This window comes from Rattus norvegicus, chromosome 10 (assembly GCF_036323735.1).
Source record: "Rattus norvegicus strain BN/NHsdMcwi chromosome 10, GRCr8, whole genome shotgun sequence".
NCBI classification, from domain to species: Eukaryota; Metazoa; Chordata; class Mammalia; order Rodentia; family Muridae; genus Rattus; species Rattus norvegicus.
Window position 1 is genome coordinate 46,006,162 of NC_086028.1, and position 18,900 is coordinate 46,025,061.

An 18,900-nucleotide genomic window follows, 5' to 3' on the forward strand; every position below is an offset into this window, starting at 1 on the left:
AGCCACGTTCATTCAGGGGAAAAAAAGATTGCCTTTGAATTGGTCATTGTAAATGAAACTATATTGAAAGATTGTTACAAGTGCCAGGCATGGGCTTAGTATGGAGGCCCAGATTCATACCCCAGTGCCAGGCATTGGGTCGCCTGTAGTTGAAGATACTCCCCAGGCAGGAGGTCACTAGGCCAGGGGCTGGAGGCCAGACCCAGGTAGAGTTAACTTGTTTTTGAAGATACAAAATGTCTGTTCACTCAAGATAGAGAGCAAGGACAGACCAAAGTCTATCCAAGTCTAGCTTGGTAAACTGGTGAATGTATTAAGGTGACTTACAGGAGCCTGGGTGAGGGATTACTTAGAGGAGACAGGAATGATTCAAAGGCAGCTGCTTATTGGTTTCTGTTCACCTTGCTGGTAGTCACCACTCCACAGTCTCTCTGTCAGCCATGATTTGCTCTCTGACCCCAGCAAGCTGTTTATTCATAGAGCTTTCGGGACATGTCTTCTGTGAACTTTCAGACTTAGAAATTTCTTGTTTCATGAGCTGGTGACCCTTCCTTTAATACTTTTTCCTTTCCAACATTTAGAGTTCGTTTGGGATCATTTATTTTTATTGTAGTACAAGGTTAGGTAGAATTCATTCTCTCTCTCTCTCTCTCTCTCTCTCTCTCTCTTTCTCTCTTCCTCCCTCCCTCCCTCTTTTAAGATTTATTTATTTATTATCTAATACTGTAGCTATCTTCAGACACACCAGAAGAGGGCATCAGATCTCATCAGATGATTGTAAGTTACCATGTGGTTGCTGGGATTTGAATTCAGGACCTCTGGAAGAGCAGTCAGTTCTCCAGCCCGAATTTTCTTTTTCTTGTAGAGAATAGACGCTGAAAAACTACTTGCTATATTGGAAAGAATCTTTGTTCAATCTTTTTTTTTTTTTCCTGAGGGGGCTGGAGAGATGGCTCTGTGGTTAAGGATACTGACTGCTCTTCCAGAGGACCCAGGTTCAAATCCCAGCAACCACATGGCAACACATAACTGTAATTCCAAGATCTGACACTCTCACATAGACATACATGTAGGCAAAATGAATGCACATAAAATAAGGGTAAATAAATTTTTTCTGAGTTACAGATTAACTAGGGATTTGGTAAGAATAGTAAAATAAAGTTACATGTGCTGGTGACACACATGCCTATCTAAGAGGAAAATGTAGCTTAGCCCCTTTTTCTTTCTTTTTCTTTTCCTCCTCATTTCAGTGTCATGGAGTCTAGGCTGGCATCAAACTCATCCCTCAGCTTTTGCCTCCCCAGTGCTGGAACTGCAGGTATGGGCTGTTGACACTGACAAGTTTTGTTTTCCCAAGATAGGGTTTCTGTAGACTGACGACTGACCAGGCTGATTTCTAATGCAGAGACGTCCACTTCCTGATTGTTGGGATTAAAGGCATGCACCACCACCACCAAGCTGACAAGTTTTATTTTTATGGATGAAAAATGAAAAAAAACTGAAGGTCAGAAAAGCTAAACAACGTGTCTAAATTGTTTAGCCCCACCCCCTAACCCCCACCCCCGCCCTTTCCTTCCAGGGACTCTTGTGTTCTAGGCAAGTGCTCCTTTATTGAACCCTCATTGTACTTGGTTTAACAGATATTTATTTATTACCTATCTACTGTATATATACCAGCAGTGTGCTTGGCATTTAGAGATACCAAAAATGATCAAGTTGATGGAGTTCTCAGGTTGTTAGGAGATTGTAAATAGCTCATAAAGATTAAATATTAATTATGGTTCTGCTACGTGCTATATAGAACAGTAAAAAGTTCTGGGGAACATGTAATGGGATTAGTTGTAGGAGAAAGTGGAGGGATACAGGGAAAATACGTCTTAGCTGAGACTAAGGACTGAGAAGGTTAAATGTAAAAATTTTTTCTTTGTAGTGTAAGATACTGTAATGTTTGATCTTGGTTGTCAAAGATGTATAGGTCAAACAAAGATGTATAGATTAGACACTTTGGGGCATGTCTGTGAAGGCATGAATCCAGAGGCCAATCACGACCTAATTACTGATGGATCTGCAATTTCAATAGATGATTGGGATATAGTACATTAGGGGTGATGGGGCACGTGATGGGCCTGCGTTGGGGCTACATCTTGCCCTGGCTTCTTCTGTCTGGCTCACCTTTCAGATCACTAAGGTGACGGGCCCTGTTCTATTGTGCCCTTCCACTCTGAGGTTCTGCCTTATCTGAGGCCCAGATATGTGGAACCAGCCTGCTGTGGACTGGAACCTCTGAAACCACAGACCCAGATGAATCCATTTTCAATGTGGCTGCTCTGGTTGGGGATTTAGCTCAGTGGTAGAGCGCTTGCCTAGGAAGCGCAAGGCCCTGGGTTCGATCCCCAGCTCCGAAAAAAAAGAATAAAAAAAAAAAAAATGGAAAGTTCAATGTGGCTGCTCAGGTATTTTGTCCAGTTCTGAAAACATAGCTAATACCATTTTTTCCTCTTAATACACACTCTACAGTTTGCCAAATTGTTGGTAGTTTATGAAAAGGGCCTTGAGAGAGAAACATGCAAGTAGGTTTATGAAGCAGAGTGGGAAACGTATCACTGCTTGCTTAACTCCTAACCCCACATGTGCACTCACTCTCTGATACTAAAGTAAAAGGAAGGTAACTACAAAATGGCAGTGGCAGTAGGGCAAATACAAACACAATATATTGCTTATATGCATGGGATTGTCAAAAACAAAAAAGCAAGAAGAAAGGAGGAAAGTGTGTTAGTGCATGCCTTTAATTCCAGCACTCAGAGGCAGGTGGATCTCTGTGACTTTGAAGTCAGCCTAGTCTACAGAGCGAGTTCCAGGACAAGAAGGCTACACACAGAAACCCTGTCTCAAAAATCCAAAATTGAAAGAAAGAAAGTGTGGTATATAGTAGAAAATGATAGGTCATTTAAAAAGGAAAACCTTTTGGGCATCGTGACACACAGCCTTTAATCTCAGCACTTAGTGGGCAGAGGCAGGCAGATCTGAGTTTAAGGCCAGCCTGGTCTGTCTGCATAGTGAGTTCCAGGCCAGTCAGGGCTACATAGTGAGACCTTGCCTAAGATTGAACCGTGTTATGCTGAGTGAAGTAAGCCAGCCACCAAAGGATATTTGTTTTATGATTCCATTCATAGAAATACTGTACAATTTCACCATTGAAAATAGTGTAGTGGTGGGAAAAGTTGCAATCTAGTATGTGCAGTGTTTCTGTTACAATTTGAGAAGTTCTGAAGATCGGCTGTCTAACATTAATGTACCTAACATGGGAGTGGGGTTGGGTGGCACTGGGTTTTGAAGTTACATCTTCAAAAAGGGCCCTGAGGTGCATTAAATAGGTTAACACCCTAGATTACCAAGGCCGTGTGAGGAGTTTGGATGTTTCACTGTAAATAAAAGTTATAGTTTTGATTGTGAGACTCCTGGAAAATATCCAGTATAGGAGTAAAGCCATACTTAGTGTGTAGCACATTGCTATTTTAACATCCTCAGAACTGTATGTAAAGGAATGTTGTCATAGGGAATGTTAATTGTGTCGGAATTCTTGATTCCTGGCTGGCAAGACTCTTTCCCTTCCCCCGCTCCGTCCACCCCCCCCTCTGTCTCTCTGTCTCTGTCTCTGTCTCTGTCTCTGTCTCTCTCTCTCTCTCTCTCTCTCTCTCACACACACACACACACACACACACACACACACACACACACACTTCCTGCCTTCCTGCCTCAGGCTTTCTTCCCTGTCATCGTCCATAGTCTTGTTAATTCTCAGCATGGCCCTGGCCTGTGGTTCTTAGTTAACTGAAAGAAGAAAAGAAATATGAAGAGGCTAATATTTTGAATGGATAGAACATAACTAGAAAAAATATGAAATCCAATTTTTATCTCTCAACTGTAATGCAGGAAACAGTGGGAATTATGATGTAGTTTATTCTGGAGCCAAATATAACCCAAATATTCGGTAATAGTTTCATGAGGTTTTACAATATCAACAAAGGAGACCATAATTCCAGTCGCTTTGCAAGCACATTGGTGGAAATATCTGGTAGTTGGATTCCATAAAAGTGAGGGATCTCAACTTCGAGCCACAGATGGTGTGGGAAGCATCCTCAGCCCTTTGGTTGGTGGAAGCTAGGAGCTCGTACATTCCAGAGCATTCGTCTCATGGTCACATACAGAGATGTGGAGTAAATGACTGCTAAGCAGGCTAGCAATGGCCCAAGACACTCTGGGCTCCTGACTTGCAGCATTTCAGCCTCTCTGCGCATTGAAGTTCTAACAGTCAGACAGTCTTTGCGATCTCAGCTTTGTCTCAGGAACTATGGAGTTATAAACACTTCTTTAGGTTTCCTATTGCTGTTGGCTTTACTTTTGTCCTTAGCTGCTTGGCGTGTTTGTGTATAAATAATACATTTTATTTTATCTTTGTTCATCTGTCCCACTGTTATTTCTCTTAGGACAACAGTTGTTTGTTTGTTATGGCTCAGTGTCTGCCCAGGCAGCACACAATAGGCCTTGATGAGTAGTGAGTGAGGGACTGTCTATTGCGGAAGCTCTGTCCGGGACAGACAACCACAAATATCTTGAGTTGCTTTGTTTTGTCTCCATTTCTGAATCTGATATTTGTGCTTGCTTCCTACCTGGATCCTTGACCTGATTAAAGTGGCATATGTCTGTCTTGTTGTGTCTGTGTCATTCTTTCAGAGGTAACTCATGGTCAGGAGTCACAAAGCAGCAGTGGCTCTGGGTCCCATGTTTCCAAGTCTGGTTCTTGGCCAGCCCACTCCCAGTGGGCCCTCCGTGACATGGAGGACTTCTTCTTCCACTGCAGCCCTGGAGCCCTAAGCAGGCTGCAGGCAGCTGGACACTCAGAACATCTTTCTTTCTATAGTGATTGGTGAGAGTCTCCATTCCCAGCAGTTGTTTTTATACAGTGTCACAGACACCTTCAAGAGTGTGTTCTCCTGTATGCAATGTTTTCTTCACCATCCAGTGCTCATGAGCCTCCCCTTTCTTAGGGGGAATGTTGAGATTTGGAGGCAAATGTCATACAGCAATATTAGCATATGTCAGAGTATGTAGTAGTGTAGTCTGCCTTGGATTAAAGGGGAACAGCTGAGACTTTGAACTGTAATAATTGGTCAGCCTCCTTATGGTCCTCTTCCTCACGGCCCTACCTTATGATCACTCTGCTCCTTGATGGTTGCCTCCCAGTGGTTGCATTGTAGGGGTTGGCACTGACCCCTCTGTCAGACCCTGTTTGCAGGGTTGCTGGGCATATGCGCTTACTGGAGAGCAGAGGTGCTTCAGTGTGCTTGCTCTTCCCAGGACTGACCTGAAGTATCTTCTAGCCTTGCTCCCCACTTTGTGACTGATACCAGTCTGCATGCCTTCAGATGTGTTGCCCTCAGGCTGATAGCCTCAAATACATCATACTGTCTTGTTCCAGCAAGGTCCTGCTGGCCTGAAGATGTTCTCTGGCCCTAGCACTCTGACACTGACATGGAGATAGGGGATTGTCTTGGTAGCCTTGGACTTGCTTCTTGGACATGAGCTAGAAAAGAGGGGCTGGAGAGAGGGCTAAGGCACTGTCATTGGCAGCTCACAGTTGCCTGTAACGGCAGGTCCTGGGACCTTGGTTAGTTCTTAAGCTCTTTGTGTATTCTGGACACTAATCCTCTGTTGGATGGATAGTTGGCAAAGACTGTCTCCCATCCTGCAGACTGCCTTTTCACACAGTTAACCGTTTCCCTTGTAGACCAGAGGATTTTTAATTTTACTAGGTCTCATTTGCTGATTGTTGGTCTTATTGCCCGTGTGCCTAGAATTGTAGTCAGAAAATCCTTATATATTCCTGTATGTGTAAGTGTATGTTCAACTTCAACTTGAGGTTTGGTCATTTGGAATTGATTTTTGTGCAAGGTAAGAGACAAAGATGGAGTTCATTTGTCTAAATGGAGACATAGCGTTTCCTTAGCACCAGTTGTTGAAGATACTTTCTTTTAGCCAGTATGTTTTTTGCTTTGTCAAAATTCAGGTGGCAAACTGGAGAGATGGCTCAGTGGTTACGAGCACTGACTGCTCTTCCAGAGGTCCTGAGTGAACAACCATGTGGTGGCTCACAACCATCTGTAATGAGATCCGATGCCCTCTCTGCTGTGTCTGAAGACAGCTACAGTGTACTTATATCTAATACATAAATCTGTAAAAAAATTCAGGTGCAATAATTGCATAGACTATAGGCCCTCTCTTTTATTCCATTGATTATTTTATGTGTTCCACATACATTCAGGAGCCTGTGAGAGTCAGAGATCCTGGAACTAGAGTTGTTAGCATCATGTGACATGTGAGAACTGAATCTGGGTCCTCTGCAAGAACAGTGTGTGCTCTTAACTGCTGAGCCATCTCTCATCTCCTGATTGTCCCAGAGTAGTCAGGTAGAAGAGAAGGCATTATTTCAGTTTTCTGGTATTTGTTGTGAACTGCTTTGTGTTCAAATAAGTGATATGTTTTAGAGAAAGGTCCATGAACTACTGAGAAAAATTGGGTATTGGGTAAAATGTCCTGCAGATGTCCATTAGGGTCATTTGATTTATGGTGCCATTTAACTATATTGTTTCACTGTTTATGTTTTTGTCATGTTAATCTGTCTAATGATGAGAGTGGAGCTTTTAAAGTTACCGACTGTTAGAATGTTGGGATTAATCAGTCGGTTTATATACTTAGAACTATAATTTTCTTGATATATTGCTCCCTTGAGCAGTATGAAGTGACTGTTTTTACCTCTTCTGACAGGGTATGCATTGTAGTCTATTTAGTATCTTTTAGTCTATTTGTATCAGATATTAGAATAGTGACACCTGCTTGGTTTTGGTTGCATTTCTTTGGAATGTCTTCCCCGTTTGTTCTAGTTATAGCTTTAGGTGTCAACTTGACATCCCCTGTCATCTAAGAGGGAGCATCTCAATCGAAGAACTGCTTTGGTTAGATTGGCCTGTGGGCATGTCTGTAGAGAACTGTCATGACTTCTAATTGATGTGGAGGTGGCACCATCACCGTGGGGAGCACCAGGTAGGTCTGGGCTGTATAGGAAAGCTAGCCGAACATGTACCCAAGAGAGACTCAGAGGGTCTCAGCAGATATCTGCTCCAGGTTCCTGCCTTTGCTTCCTGCTCTGACTTCCTTCAGACTATTGTCTGTAAGGGTAAACTGAAAAATCCTTTCTTTCCCTAAGTTTCATATGGTCGTGGTGTTTATTATAGTGACAGGAAAGGAACTTGAGTTCTGTCTTTCACTCCAGGACACTGTCTGTTCTTGATGAAGTATGTTTCTTAGGGGTAACAAAAGGAAGGAATCTGTTTTCTTTTTCTTTTTTTTTTTTTTTTTTTTTTTTTCGGAGCTGGGAACTGAACCCAGGGCCTTGCACTTGCTAGGCAAGTGCTCTACCACTGAGCTAAATCCCCAACCCCTTCTTTTCTTTTTTTAAGATTTATTTAAATAATTCATGTGAGTACACTGTTGCTGTCTTCAGACACACCAGAAGAGGGCGCCAGATCTCATTACAGATGGTTGTGAGCCACCATGTGGTTGCTGGGAATTGAACTCAGGATCTCTGGAAGAACAGTCAGTGCTTTTAACTGCTGAGCCATCTCTCCAGCCCCAGATTCTAATCCAATATGGTGGCCTGCATCTTTATAGGAGAATTGACAGTTAACATTCAGTTGTTCTTGAAAGGTGTATCTTTGTGTCCTGTCATTTTGCTGTTTTTTGTTTGTTTGTCTTTGATGTTTTCTTAGTCCTCATCTGTTTAACAACTGTCTTAGCCTTGTTAATTCCTTCTCTGTAGCCTCTTGAATGTAATTATCTTTCTCATCCAATATTGTCTGTAGGACTGGCTTGGTGGTCATCAATCTCTTCAGCTTTTGTCATGGAAAATTGTTACTCCTTCATTTATGATAATTGAAGTTTGCTGGATATATTAGTATAATGTCTTAGTTTTCTATTGCTAAGACACTATGAACAACTTATACAAGAGTTTATTGGGGGCCCACAGTTTCAGAGGGTGAGTCTATGACACCATTATGGTGGTAGGGAGTGTGGCAGCAGGAAGGCAGGCATGTCGAGGGAGTAGTAGCTGAGGGCTTACATCCTGATCCATACACAAGAAGCAGAGAGTGTTAACTGGGGATAGCTTCAACTTTGAAACCTCAGAGCCCACCTCCAGTGACACATCCCCTCCAATAAGTCTACTCCTCCTAGTCCTTCCCCAACAGTTCCACAACTAGGGACCAAGCATTCAAATGAACTAACCAATACAGGCCATTCTCATTAAACCCATGACATTCTGCTCCCTGGCCCCATAGGCTTGGAGCCATACTATAATATAAAATGCATTTAGTGCAACTGCAAAAGTCCTCATAGTCTTCCACTGTCTCAATACTGTTTAAAAGTTCAGAGTCTCAACCCCTGGCAATGGGCAAAGAGACACCTTGGTGGTGCTGTTCCTATATCAGTGAGGGGCAGAGCCGATGGCAGGCCTTTGTTCATCCTAGCTTGATGCCTCCTGGCTTGGTGGCCAAAGCTGTTTCATGCTTGGGCACACTTTAAAAAAAAATCTGGGTGGTGATGGCAGCGGCTCAGGCCTTTAATCCTAGCACTTAGGATACAGAGGAAAGTCAGTCTCTAAGTTCAAGGCCAACCTGATCTACAGTGTGAGTTCTAGGATAGCCAGGGCCAGACAGAGAAACCCTGACTTGGAAAAACAATTTCCAAAGTCTCTTCTGAGACTCAAAGCAATCTCTTAATTATAACTCTTAAAATCAAAAGGCAAATTACATATATCCAACATACAATGTCACAGAAAATATGTTACCAATCCAAAAGAGAGGAATGGAGCACAGTGAGGAAACCCTGGGTCAAAGCAAGATGGAAACCTAGCAAGGCAAACTGCAGATCCTATAGCTCCATGTCTGATATCAAAGGACTCAGATAATGTTTTAGTCAGTGTTCTATTGCTGTGAAGAGACACCATGACCACAGCAAGTCTTATAAAAGAAAGTATTTAACTGGGGCTTGCCTACTGTTTTAGAGGTTTAGTTCATCGTCATCATGGCAGGGAGTTGTATGGTAGTGTGCAAGCAGACATGGTTCTACATCTGCATCCGTAGGCAGCAGCAAGAGAGAGACTCTGGGTTTGGAATGGACTTTTTGAAATCTCAGAGTCACCCCCAGTGATGTATTTCTTTCAAGGCCACACCTCCTAGTCCTTTCAAATAGTACCACTCTATGGTGACCAAGTATTCAGATCTGTGAGCCTGTGACAGATATTTCATTCTATCACGTTTTACTCCTTGTCACCAATAAGCCTGGAGCCATATATCATAATGCAAAATGCATTTATTGCAACTTCAGAAGTTCTCATAGCCTATCACAGTCTCAACACTGTTTAAGACCAAAGCCTCAGGGCTGGCAAGATGACTCAGCGGTTAAGAGCACTGACTGCTCTTCCAGAGGTCCTGAGTTCCAGCAATCACATGGTGGCTCACAACCATCTGTAATGGGATCTGATGCCCTCTTCTGGTGTGTCTGAAGACAGCTACAGTGTGCTCATACATTAAATAAATAAATAAATAAATCTTTAAAAAAAATCCAAAGTCTCTTGAGACTAAAGGCAATTTCTTAACTGTAACTCCTGCAAAAAAAAAAAAAGGGGGGGGGGTTGGGGATTTAGCTCAGTGGTAGAGCGCTTGCCTAGGAAGCGCAAGGTCCTGGGTTCGGTCCCCAGCTCCGAATAAAAGAACAAAAATAAATAAATAAATAAATAAACCAGATTGCATATTTCCAATATACAAGGGCAAAGGATATATACTGCTATTCCAAAAGGTTGGAAACAGTATAGATGAGAGTAAGACCAAAAACTTAAGGAAAAACTTCAAATTCTGTATCTCCCATGTTTGGTGTCAAAGTGCTGCTCTTCAGATCTCTAATTCCTTTCAACTTTGTTGACTGCATTGCTCTTATTTCTCTTGGGCTGGGTCCATTCCCTGTCAGCAGCTCCCCATTGGCAGGTATACAATGACCTAGGCATTGCCAACATCAAAGCTTCACACAATAGCTTCTCTGGGCCTCCACACAGGGACACTCTGACATGCCTGGCCTCAGCAGCTTTCCTTAGCCTTGGAGGGAGATTCCATGATCCTTTTCTTGTGTTCTTGACTCTAAAGCCAGAAGAACCATGTGGCCAGCACTGCTAACTTCTGTTTGCTAGCACTGGAACTTGGCCTCTTTGTTCAAATACATTTTCACCAGCTTTCTGGTTTGGATGGTTTCTGTCTCTGCTCAAGCTTTTCTTTAATTTCTTCTCATGGAGCTGGAGAGATGGCTCAGTGGTTAAGAGCACTGACCGCTCTTCCAGAGGTCCTGAGTTCAAATCCCAGCAACCACATGGTGGCTCACAGCAATCTGTAATGAGAGCTGATGCCCTCTTCTGGTGTGTCTGAAGACAGCTACAGTGTACTCACATACATAAAAAATTTGCTGTAATTCCTTTTCGTCAATCAGGAGCCTAGCTGGGTGGGATCCTGTCTTGAGGTCAGCACCCCCTTAGCGTCGGGCTTTCCTTTAAACTTTTTATCTCTACTTCATTACATTTCCTGGTGCTCCTTTCCCCCGCAAAGTGTACACTTTTTATTTTTCCTTGCTCAGTTTGCTCCTTTTCATTATAGATTTGCCTAAGAGTGACCACTAGTAACCACGTGACACAGTCAATACTAGATTGTCTTGAAATATCCTCTGCTAATGCCATTAATCCAAAATGCTCCACTTCTACTTCGGCCAGATGTTTTTGGACAAGGGCAAACCGTTGCATCATCTGCCAGCATAGCACAAGAACAGGTCTCTAGGCCACCTAACAAGTTTTCTCCTCTAAGGCCTACACTGCTCTCAGAGCCATTGTCTTCCATGCTTCTACTACTTGCACGGCTCATGAGCCCACCTAATTAAGTGTTCAGCTGCTTTCCTAACTCACTCCACATTCCACCAAGAAGCAGCATGGTCAGGCCCATCACAGAAACAACCCGCTCCTTCCTTCTTAGTTACTTTGGTTTATTGCTGTGAAGAGACACCATGACCACACCAACTCATGTGAGAGAACACACTTAATCCAGGTTTGCTTACAGTTTCAGAGGCTCGGCCCATATCGTCATGGCGGGAAGCATAGTGGCACGCAGGCAGACATGCCGGAGAAGTAGTTCAGAGTTCTACTAGATCTGCAGGAGCAGGAAGAGAGAGACGCTGGGCTTGGGATGGGCTTTTTGAAACATCAAAGTCCACCCTCAGTGACACTTCCTCTAACAAGACCACATTTCCTAATTCCTTCACATAGGAGTGTTGACCAACTATGCAAATATGTGAGCCTATCGGGGCCATTTTCACTCAAACCCCCACAGATGGCTTTGCCCTTCTGGCTTTGCTGCATGCAACATACTTTCTCTAGGGCAGATTCTACTCCTTATGTGCAGTTTTTTTTCAGCTTGCCTTTCTACTTTAGTGGGGTGTTTGCAGTGTTCAGGACAGACTGTTGTAGGGTGAGGTGATGCTTTTCTTCTATACATGTGCAGGGCACCAGGCTTTATCCTAAGACTTCACTGCAAGTTGGCCCGTGGAAGTCCACAATAAATCCACCATGAAAATGGAGTGCCAGTTGCCAATACGAAAGTCATTCCTTCCTTAAGCATTGAATGCTTTAGAGAATAAAGGGACACCAGCAGTATTGTGTGTACTAGTATACTGGTTACTGTCACAGGGAGATCTGTGATCAGTAACTGGCTGCCATGTAGAGGCAGGGGTATACACAGAAGGAATGGTAGAAAGAAAGGAGGCAGGGCTGATAGGAGTTTTGTGAAAGGGAGACTAAAAGGAGAGGGTTAAAGATATTAGCACAAGGGCTGGGGAGATGGCTCAGCTGTTAAGAGCACTGACTGCTCTTCCAGAGGTCCTGAGTTCAATTCCCAGCACCCACATGGTGACTCACAACCATCTGTAGTAGAATCTGATGCTCTTTTCTGGTGTGTCTGAAAACAGCTACAGTGTACTCATATAAATAAAATAAGTAAATCTTAAAAACAAAAACAAAAAAAAGATATTAGCACAAGTAACAGAGCAGCCTTTTTACTGGAGCCTGGAGGGCAGGTAGCCAGGAAGCCAGTCTACAGAGATAAAAGAAAGATAATAGCTCCTAGGGAAAGAAAGCAACAGGCACAGTGAGGGCTGTGCTGGTTGGCTACACGGACCTGGCTGTATTTTATAAACAAAGCTGGGAGGAGCCTGGGTGTGAGGCCACACACTGCTGACTCCCTGACCTAGTAGGAGTCTTGGGGTTCAGGCCAAAGTCTCCGTGTACCAAACAGCAGAGATGACTAGGAGCTGGGACTGAAGAGCAGGTGGTTTCTCTACTTCAGGTGGTGCAGAGCAGGTGGGCTCTCCAGTTGCTAATGATTAACCAGAGTTGGGGTTGAAGAGTAGGCCGGTGGTCTTGGTGCCCTCCCTCCCCACTTCCTCTTCTCTGACTGGTCTGGTACTTACTGGCCATTCCTTCTGCTTTTGCCCTAGTGCTAGCATTATAGCTGGGCATCACTGTAACTGGCCCTGCTCAGACTTTTGGAAAATAGATAGGAATTTTCAGATTTCTTCAGAAAAATTTTAGTCTTGCATTTGGAGCTCTGACGGCCCTTTGGCCCAGTTTGCTTTTAGTATTGCATGATTTCCTTTTTACAGGCCTGGACCAATTCCTCCCTATGCCCTGGAGAGTTCTAGGACCTGTTTTGTGATTTTCAGATTTAGATGTTTAATTTCTGTGCGTAGTTTCTGATGCGCTTACTGATGATTTGGGTTTTAAAGCACTGCTTTAGAGAGTGAGGGAGTCTTGGGGACAGATCCCATCTCTGACTTACAATGATGAACTTTGGCCAGAGTAATTGAAGGGAGTAATATCATCATGAGTGCCATAGTTTATATCTAAGTCAGTGTTCTTGGCAAATATAAAATGTACATTGCGAAGAGAAAAGAGCACTAGGAAATGGAATGTAGGAGTGGGCGTTGTGCTGAAAGGGATAAGGAAATTCGGAAGCCCGCTCTGGGTAAAGGGAGGGGTACCCTCAGACCAAGACTCCACCCACCTGAACTTCCATCTTGTGAAAAGAGGAGGCTTTTCCTGTCAGAGGTGGCTGACTCAAACTTAATTAAGCTTCGTAATGAAGTTCTCTGAGCTTTCTTGTTTCCCTGGGGCTCTGCTGAGAAGCTCTGCTCTTTTCCTGCTCCCTGCTGGGTGGGGCAGCTTGGTGCCTGTCCACTTGCTCGCTGCAGGACTGGCCTTGAGACATTTTCTGATAGACACATATGAGACGTTCTGTGTGTGTGTGTGTGTGTGTGTGTGTGTGTGTGTGTGTGTGTGACAAATTTTGTTCTCTGTGTTAATTAAGTTAAATGATTTATGCATGTATAACAATTAAACTTCATTGAGTTTATTTAGTGAGCTTTTTTCATTTGGCAGAACCCAGCATTCCTGAGGTCTTTTTAGAATTTGTTTGTTGTGAAGTGTCTTTTTGAGGTCTGAGATTGCTCTGCATGAGGCTGTTATGGCTACTTGCAGCTGCATTCCTGGATCATATACAAAGATAATTCATCCCTCCTGTTAATAAACCTGGGCGAAGAGGTCAGAGGCCTAAGTTGGAAGTGATGGGTGGGAGCTGCACTCACCAGGTTAGAGAGAAGGTGGGTCTTTAGGGCTCTGCGCTGGTGCTCACCACGTTTAAGTCTGTAAGTTTCTGGAGCCTGAGCCACTCCTGATGTTTTGCCCTTGTGGCTGTGGGTGTAGCTGAGACTCTGTTGGCTGTGGTCTTGAGGGGCCCAGGAAAGGTAGTGCAGAATGGTTTCCAATCCTTGTTCTAGAGGCTAAGCTCTGATGTCCTTCCTGTTGTTGGGAAGTGATTGGCTCCTGGACCATTTAGACAAAGCAGGGTTGCTCTAACCTGAGAGTTGCTTGGTACTGAAAGATCCCATGCAGAGAGACCCTTACTCAAGTCTTGGGAAATCGCGGACCCCAGACACAGAGAGACCATTTTGGATGTAATAAGCAAAGGCAAGGTTTATTACGGAGACCTATTACAGAGATCTCCGGGTCGACACGTATCCCGCGCAGGAGATCTCCGGGTCGACACGTATCCCGCGCAGGAGATCTCCGGGCCGACACGTATCCTGCACAGGAGACAGAGGTGTTGACCCCGAGAGGCTGGGAGAAAGAGTATTTAAAGGCAGAGGCTGTGAGCCCAGGGGATGGGGGATGTCAAAGGGGAAGGCACCACAAGTTACAGGATTGTTTTATGGCTCCAGGAGATAAGGGGAAGGTTTTATGGCCCCCTGGTTCCTGGAACAGAGCTACTAAATCAGGAGAAGGGTAGGGTCTTCAGGTCCTCATTATTTTTAAGTTTGTCAAAACTGATGAAGCATCTGTATTTGAAACATCTCTGGTTAGGCTTGGGCCGCAGGTTTCCTGGGGTGCTCTCTGTAGGACGCAATGGCTGGAAAGCTCAAGTAGGGGCTTAAATAAACATCACAGGGGCAGAACAAAGAACAGTTACTCACACTGTGATAAGCAAAGTAGTTCTCTTGCATTCCTTTTCTTTATCTTTATGGCCTGCTACTCCTAAGTTTGTGGCTTTTGGGGCTTATTCTTTTAATTTTATATTTTTAAACCTTAAATTTGTATAATTTTCCTTTCAGTACAAGGAGCTGGGCTTGTAGTGAGAAGAACATTTCCCCAAGCCCTCGACTTAGCTGGGTTGGGCCCCAGTCCCCTCCCATCCTGGCCCCAGTTCACTGTATAGAAAGGCAGGAATGGGGGCTGCTGACTTAGAGAAGGAGCTTTGGCTCAGCCCAGTTCTCCTGATTTGTCGCTAGTGACTTGGTTTGGTTCTTTCAGGAAGGGTATGCTCAAGGAGAGGGCCATGGACTTGGTCACCCAGACGACCATCCTACCCCTGCTGTTTGGCTGCCTGGGGATTTTCAGCCTGTTCCGGCTGCTCCAGCGGACCCGTTCAAAAGCTTACCTGAGGAATGCTGTGGTGGTAGTTACAGGTGCCACCTCAGGTCTCGGCAAAGGTAAGTCACGGGATCTGTGATGCCAGGAGTGGGATCAGCAGGCTTCAGAGGCATCGCTGAGCATGCAGAAGGGACCTGTCCATGCTCTACTTGGAAAAGGACATGTGAGCAATGAGAAAGTCTGTGTGGGATGAAGCAAGTGAGGAGGTACTTCTGGAATGCAGTGGCCTTCTTCAGCTCAGCTGCTTGTTGAAGGAGGGATTTTCAGATATGGAAAAGCAGGTGAAAAGGTGTTTTGACCTTTTCCTGGGTTTGGTTGATACACTGGCCTTCGGTTTCGGGGCTTGGCACTGGCTTTCATGCTTTTCCTCTTCCCCATCAGGGACTTAGCAGGGTCAGAGGTCAGATCCATGAGGGCCCTGCTTCCCTCACCCAGGGCTTCCGGCTCAGTCCATTGCCCTTCAGTCTGAGGCTCAGGGAAAATGTGCTGGATGCAAAGCTTTCCTTTGCAGCTCTGTCATTGTCTCCCACAGCCCAGGCGGAGGCTCACCTCAGATGCTAAATAGAGTATCCTGCCCTTTCTTCAGCCTTTGCCCTGCAGAGCCTAGAGGCTTCCTGTGGCTACAGTGCCATTCCAGGGAGGAAGCTTGAGCCCTGGGCTGCAGTCTTCCCTCAGTAGTTGCTGAGTAGTGCTCCTGCTAGTGCTCAGCAGCATGTTCCCAACAGGTGTGGTAGGGAGGGACCGTTACCAGCGCTCTCTGTGCCCTCACAACCGAGAGCCGAGGCACTGTGAACTCGATCTAGGACTTGCTGCAGCAGCTGCAGAGTCAGGAGCCAAACCCAGGTTTGACTCAATCCTTTAGCCACAGCTGGGGACGAATGTGTGGGCCATAGGGACAGAAAAGTGGTAAAAAGTGTGGGAAGATGGCTATCACAGGAGCATATAGGAAAAGTCAAGCCTGTAGTGTGCCAAGGTTGCTGGAGAGGCCTTGAGCTCCCTTGTCCCCTGACACTATGCTGATAGGCAAGGTCTCTGAGGGTGACACTCACATCTGCTGTTGGCGCTTTGGACTTTTTAAAGCACAGCTATGCCAGGCCCTATGCCATTGGTCAGCTACTATTAATAGGCTGGGTAGCAGCTGCTTAGATCTCTGCAGCAAGGAATAGTTTGTTTGTTTTTTATTTTTAATTTTTTTTTTTTTTGAGACACGGTCTTACTGTGAAGCCCTGGTTGACTAAAACCCTGTTATATAGAGCAGAGCAGGTTGGCCTTGAACTTGTGACAGTCTCTGGCCTGCTATCCTGGTGCTGAGATTACAGGCATTAGTCACCATACCATGCCTAGCTTGAGAACGAATTTTAAAGTCATTGAGAAGTGACAGCTGGCTACATTGGAACGGACACTGCGGGTGTGGGGCATGGGGGGCACAGGACACTGTCTTTATTATCTGTACTTGTTCTCCCAATACCAGGCCTCTCTGAAGGAAACAGAAAATGTGGTTGAGGAAACCCCATTGAGCACAGTGTACTCAGTGCTCCACTGGGTGTGCTTACTGTCTGCCCCACTTAAGGCCTTAACAGCATTGGTGGGATAGCGCCTTAGGTGGCCACCTCAGATATAGACACCACCTGTCATGCTGTCAGGTTAATGCTGCTGCCCACTAGGATCTGCTAGGAGGAGTATCCACGTGGTCCTTCCTGCCATGTCAGGGTTACAGAGTGCCTTTTCAGACAGACTGATCTAAAAGTCTGTCTTCTGTTTTGTGCATTTAAGCTACATGACCTTGTCCTTGTAGAGCACTGACTAAATGTCCAGAATGTTCTGGATGCCAGCTTCTGTCAGCCTGAAGCATGATTTACAACCCAGGCAGACCAGCAGTGCTGAGGGACTGTGTGCAGCCATAGGTAGCCGCCAGCCTCTTCCCTCAGCCCTCTTGCCTCCCTGGATCGGCTTTTTCAAGAAGTGAGAGTGGAATGCACCCACCCTGTTCTCACTTCTGACACTCCGTATCCCAGTGTAACATTTCCTCCCTTTTAGGCATCTCTAGGAAGCAAAGCTCGTATAGAATCTAGGAGATCATTTTCTAGAAGCTGTCTATACATCAGTATGACTCCTCACTTTTGGTCAGGACAGGACAAAATGGGGTGAGGAAACCAGCAAGGCCCAAGCTTCTGACCTGTAGGATGATGTAGGAAGCCAGCTGAACAGGTCTAGCCTCAGATGTGCTGGCTGCAGGTCTGTGCACAGTCCCCACCTTGTCTGCGCTGGGGACCTTTGCTGCTTGCTTTGGAGGTCTCCCAGGAATAGGTAGAAGCATGTCTGTCCTTCACGAATCTGCCCCTCCTTTGGATGTGCCAGTGAATGGCAGTGCTGGACTCCCTTCAGAAATGACGGGCTCTGAAAGCATAATGCAGTAGTCTGCCTAGCACGTCCTTCCAGAAGCCTGTGTGAGGAGTGCTGGCCGGATGTGCTGGGGAATGCTTTGCAGGGGGCTGAAGGAACAGCCACAGGGCACAGAAGTACCTCTCTGTCCCGTGAGCTGCTCAGTTGACAGAGCACCTTTCTCCTTTATGAAGGTCACTGTATTCTGCCTTCTGTCTGACTCTTGTGTGAGGGAAAGGTTGTTCATAACATTGTACACTGCATAGCCCTCTGACCCTTCCCTTTCTCAGGTAAGCAAATGACAGCCACATTTCTTGCCAACCCTTTGGTGATGGCTTTCAGAGGTTGAATTGCCCTGCAAAGGCAGGCTTGTCCCATCTGTGAGCCATGGGGCCTAAGAAGCCACTACACCACCTGAGCCTCTAAGATTGGTTCTGAGACCTGTGGTTAGTCTGGGGCCCCCGTGTCCTGAGAAGATACATTCAGTGGTCTGGCTTATTTATACTTATGCTGGGTCGTTAGTTTGTAGAACACTTTTGAGGAGCAGTTTGGAAATGTTAAAGTATTAGCTGGGCAAGATAGTGCATGCCTGTGTCCCAACGCTTAGATGATAGAGACAGAAGGACCAAGAGTTCAAGGCCATCATGAAAGCCAGACTCGGATACTAGGATACAAGAGATCATATTTACAAACAAACAAAGAAACAAACATGACAAAAAAAATCAGAAAAAGATTAAGGTATCAAAGACAGGTATTGAAAATACTTCATAGTGCTTTATCTGTGAAGTAATTACCTACTCTAAGGTATTCAACCCCGGGTGACTATCATAGAACAGAAGCACAGGAAGTCTAAAATTGCCCACAGACCTAACTCAGGGCCATTCTCTGGAGCACTGGGATGCCCTCTGTTGGGGCACCAGGAGTTAGCTACAACATGTTTGGGGACAGTAAACAAGGAACAAGAAGCACACCCTGGTTTTCCCCTACTTATTTTTGCTGCTGGACCTTCTCAGCAGAAAGACCTTAGGCCCAGTATCACTTTCTATGGCCTCTCAAGTGCTTTGTACCCCATCCCTGCTTCTAGCTCCTACCCTGTGTGGCCAGGAGTCCTGAAGGGCCCAGCCTCTCTGATTTTCCAAAGAACTGTGCATGTGCATCTGCCAGTTGCATCAGTGGTCTGAAGAGCAGCATTGGTGGTGCTGGAACACAGGTCCAGGGACCTCAGCAATGGGAGAGCTGGCACCACCTATGGAAGTGGATTGCTTGTCAGGGTGGATTTCCCACTGCTTAGGCTTGCTGGGCATCTTCAACCACAGGAGAGTGATGCTCTCAGAGATACCTGCTCAGGGTTACTTAAGAACACCATGGCAAATGTGAGCATTGTACAAAAC

General features: G+C 45.2%; 1 protein-coding gene and 1 non-coding gene across 9 annotated transcripts in view; both read left to right on the forward strand.

The window, feature by feature from the left end:
- Positions 1 to 18,900, forward strand: part of Dhrs7b (dehydrogenase/reductase 7B) — a 32,654-nt gene that overhangs the window by 2,317 nt on the left and 11,437 nt on the right. For 3 of the 8 annotated variants that reach the window (XM_039085407.2, XM_039085409.2, NM_001008507.1), the window contains exon 2: positions 15,008 to 15,186. In XM_039085407.2, coding sequence (XP_038941335.1) covers positions 15,008 to 15,186 — 179 coding nt within the window. Of the gene's footprint in view, positions 1 to 1,285; positions 1,319 to 1,357; positions 1,505 to 6,941; positions 7,102 to 15,007; positions 15,187 to 18,900 lie in introns of those variants that run through there. The other 5 variants (XM_063268623.1, XM_039085405.2, XM_039085406.2 and 2 more) reach the window with 5 other exon arrangements.
- LOC120095440 (small nucleolar RNA SNORA48) lies at positions 8,492 to 8,634 on the forward strand. The gene has a single exon (XR_005490912.1). It is a non-coding gene; the product is annotated as a small nucleolar RNA SNORA48 (small nucleolar RNA).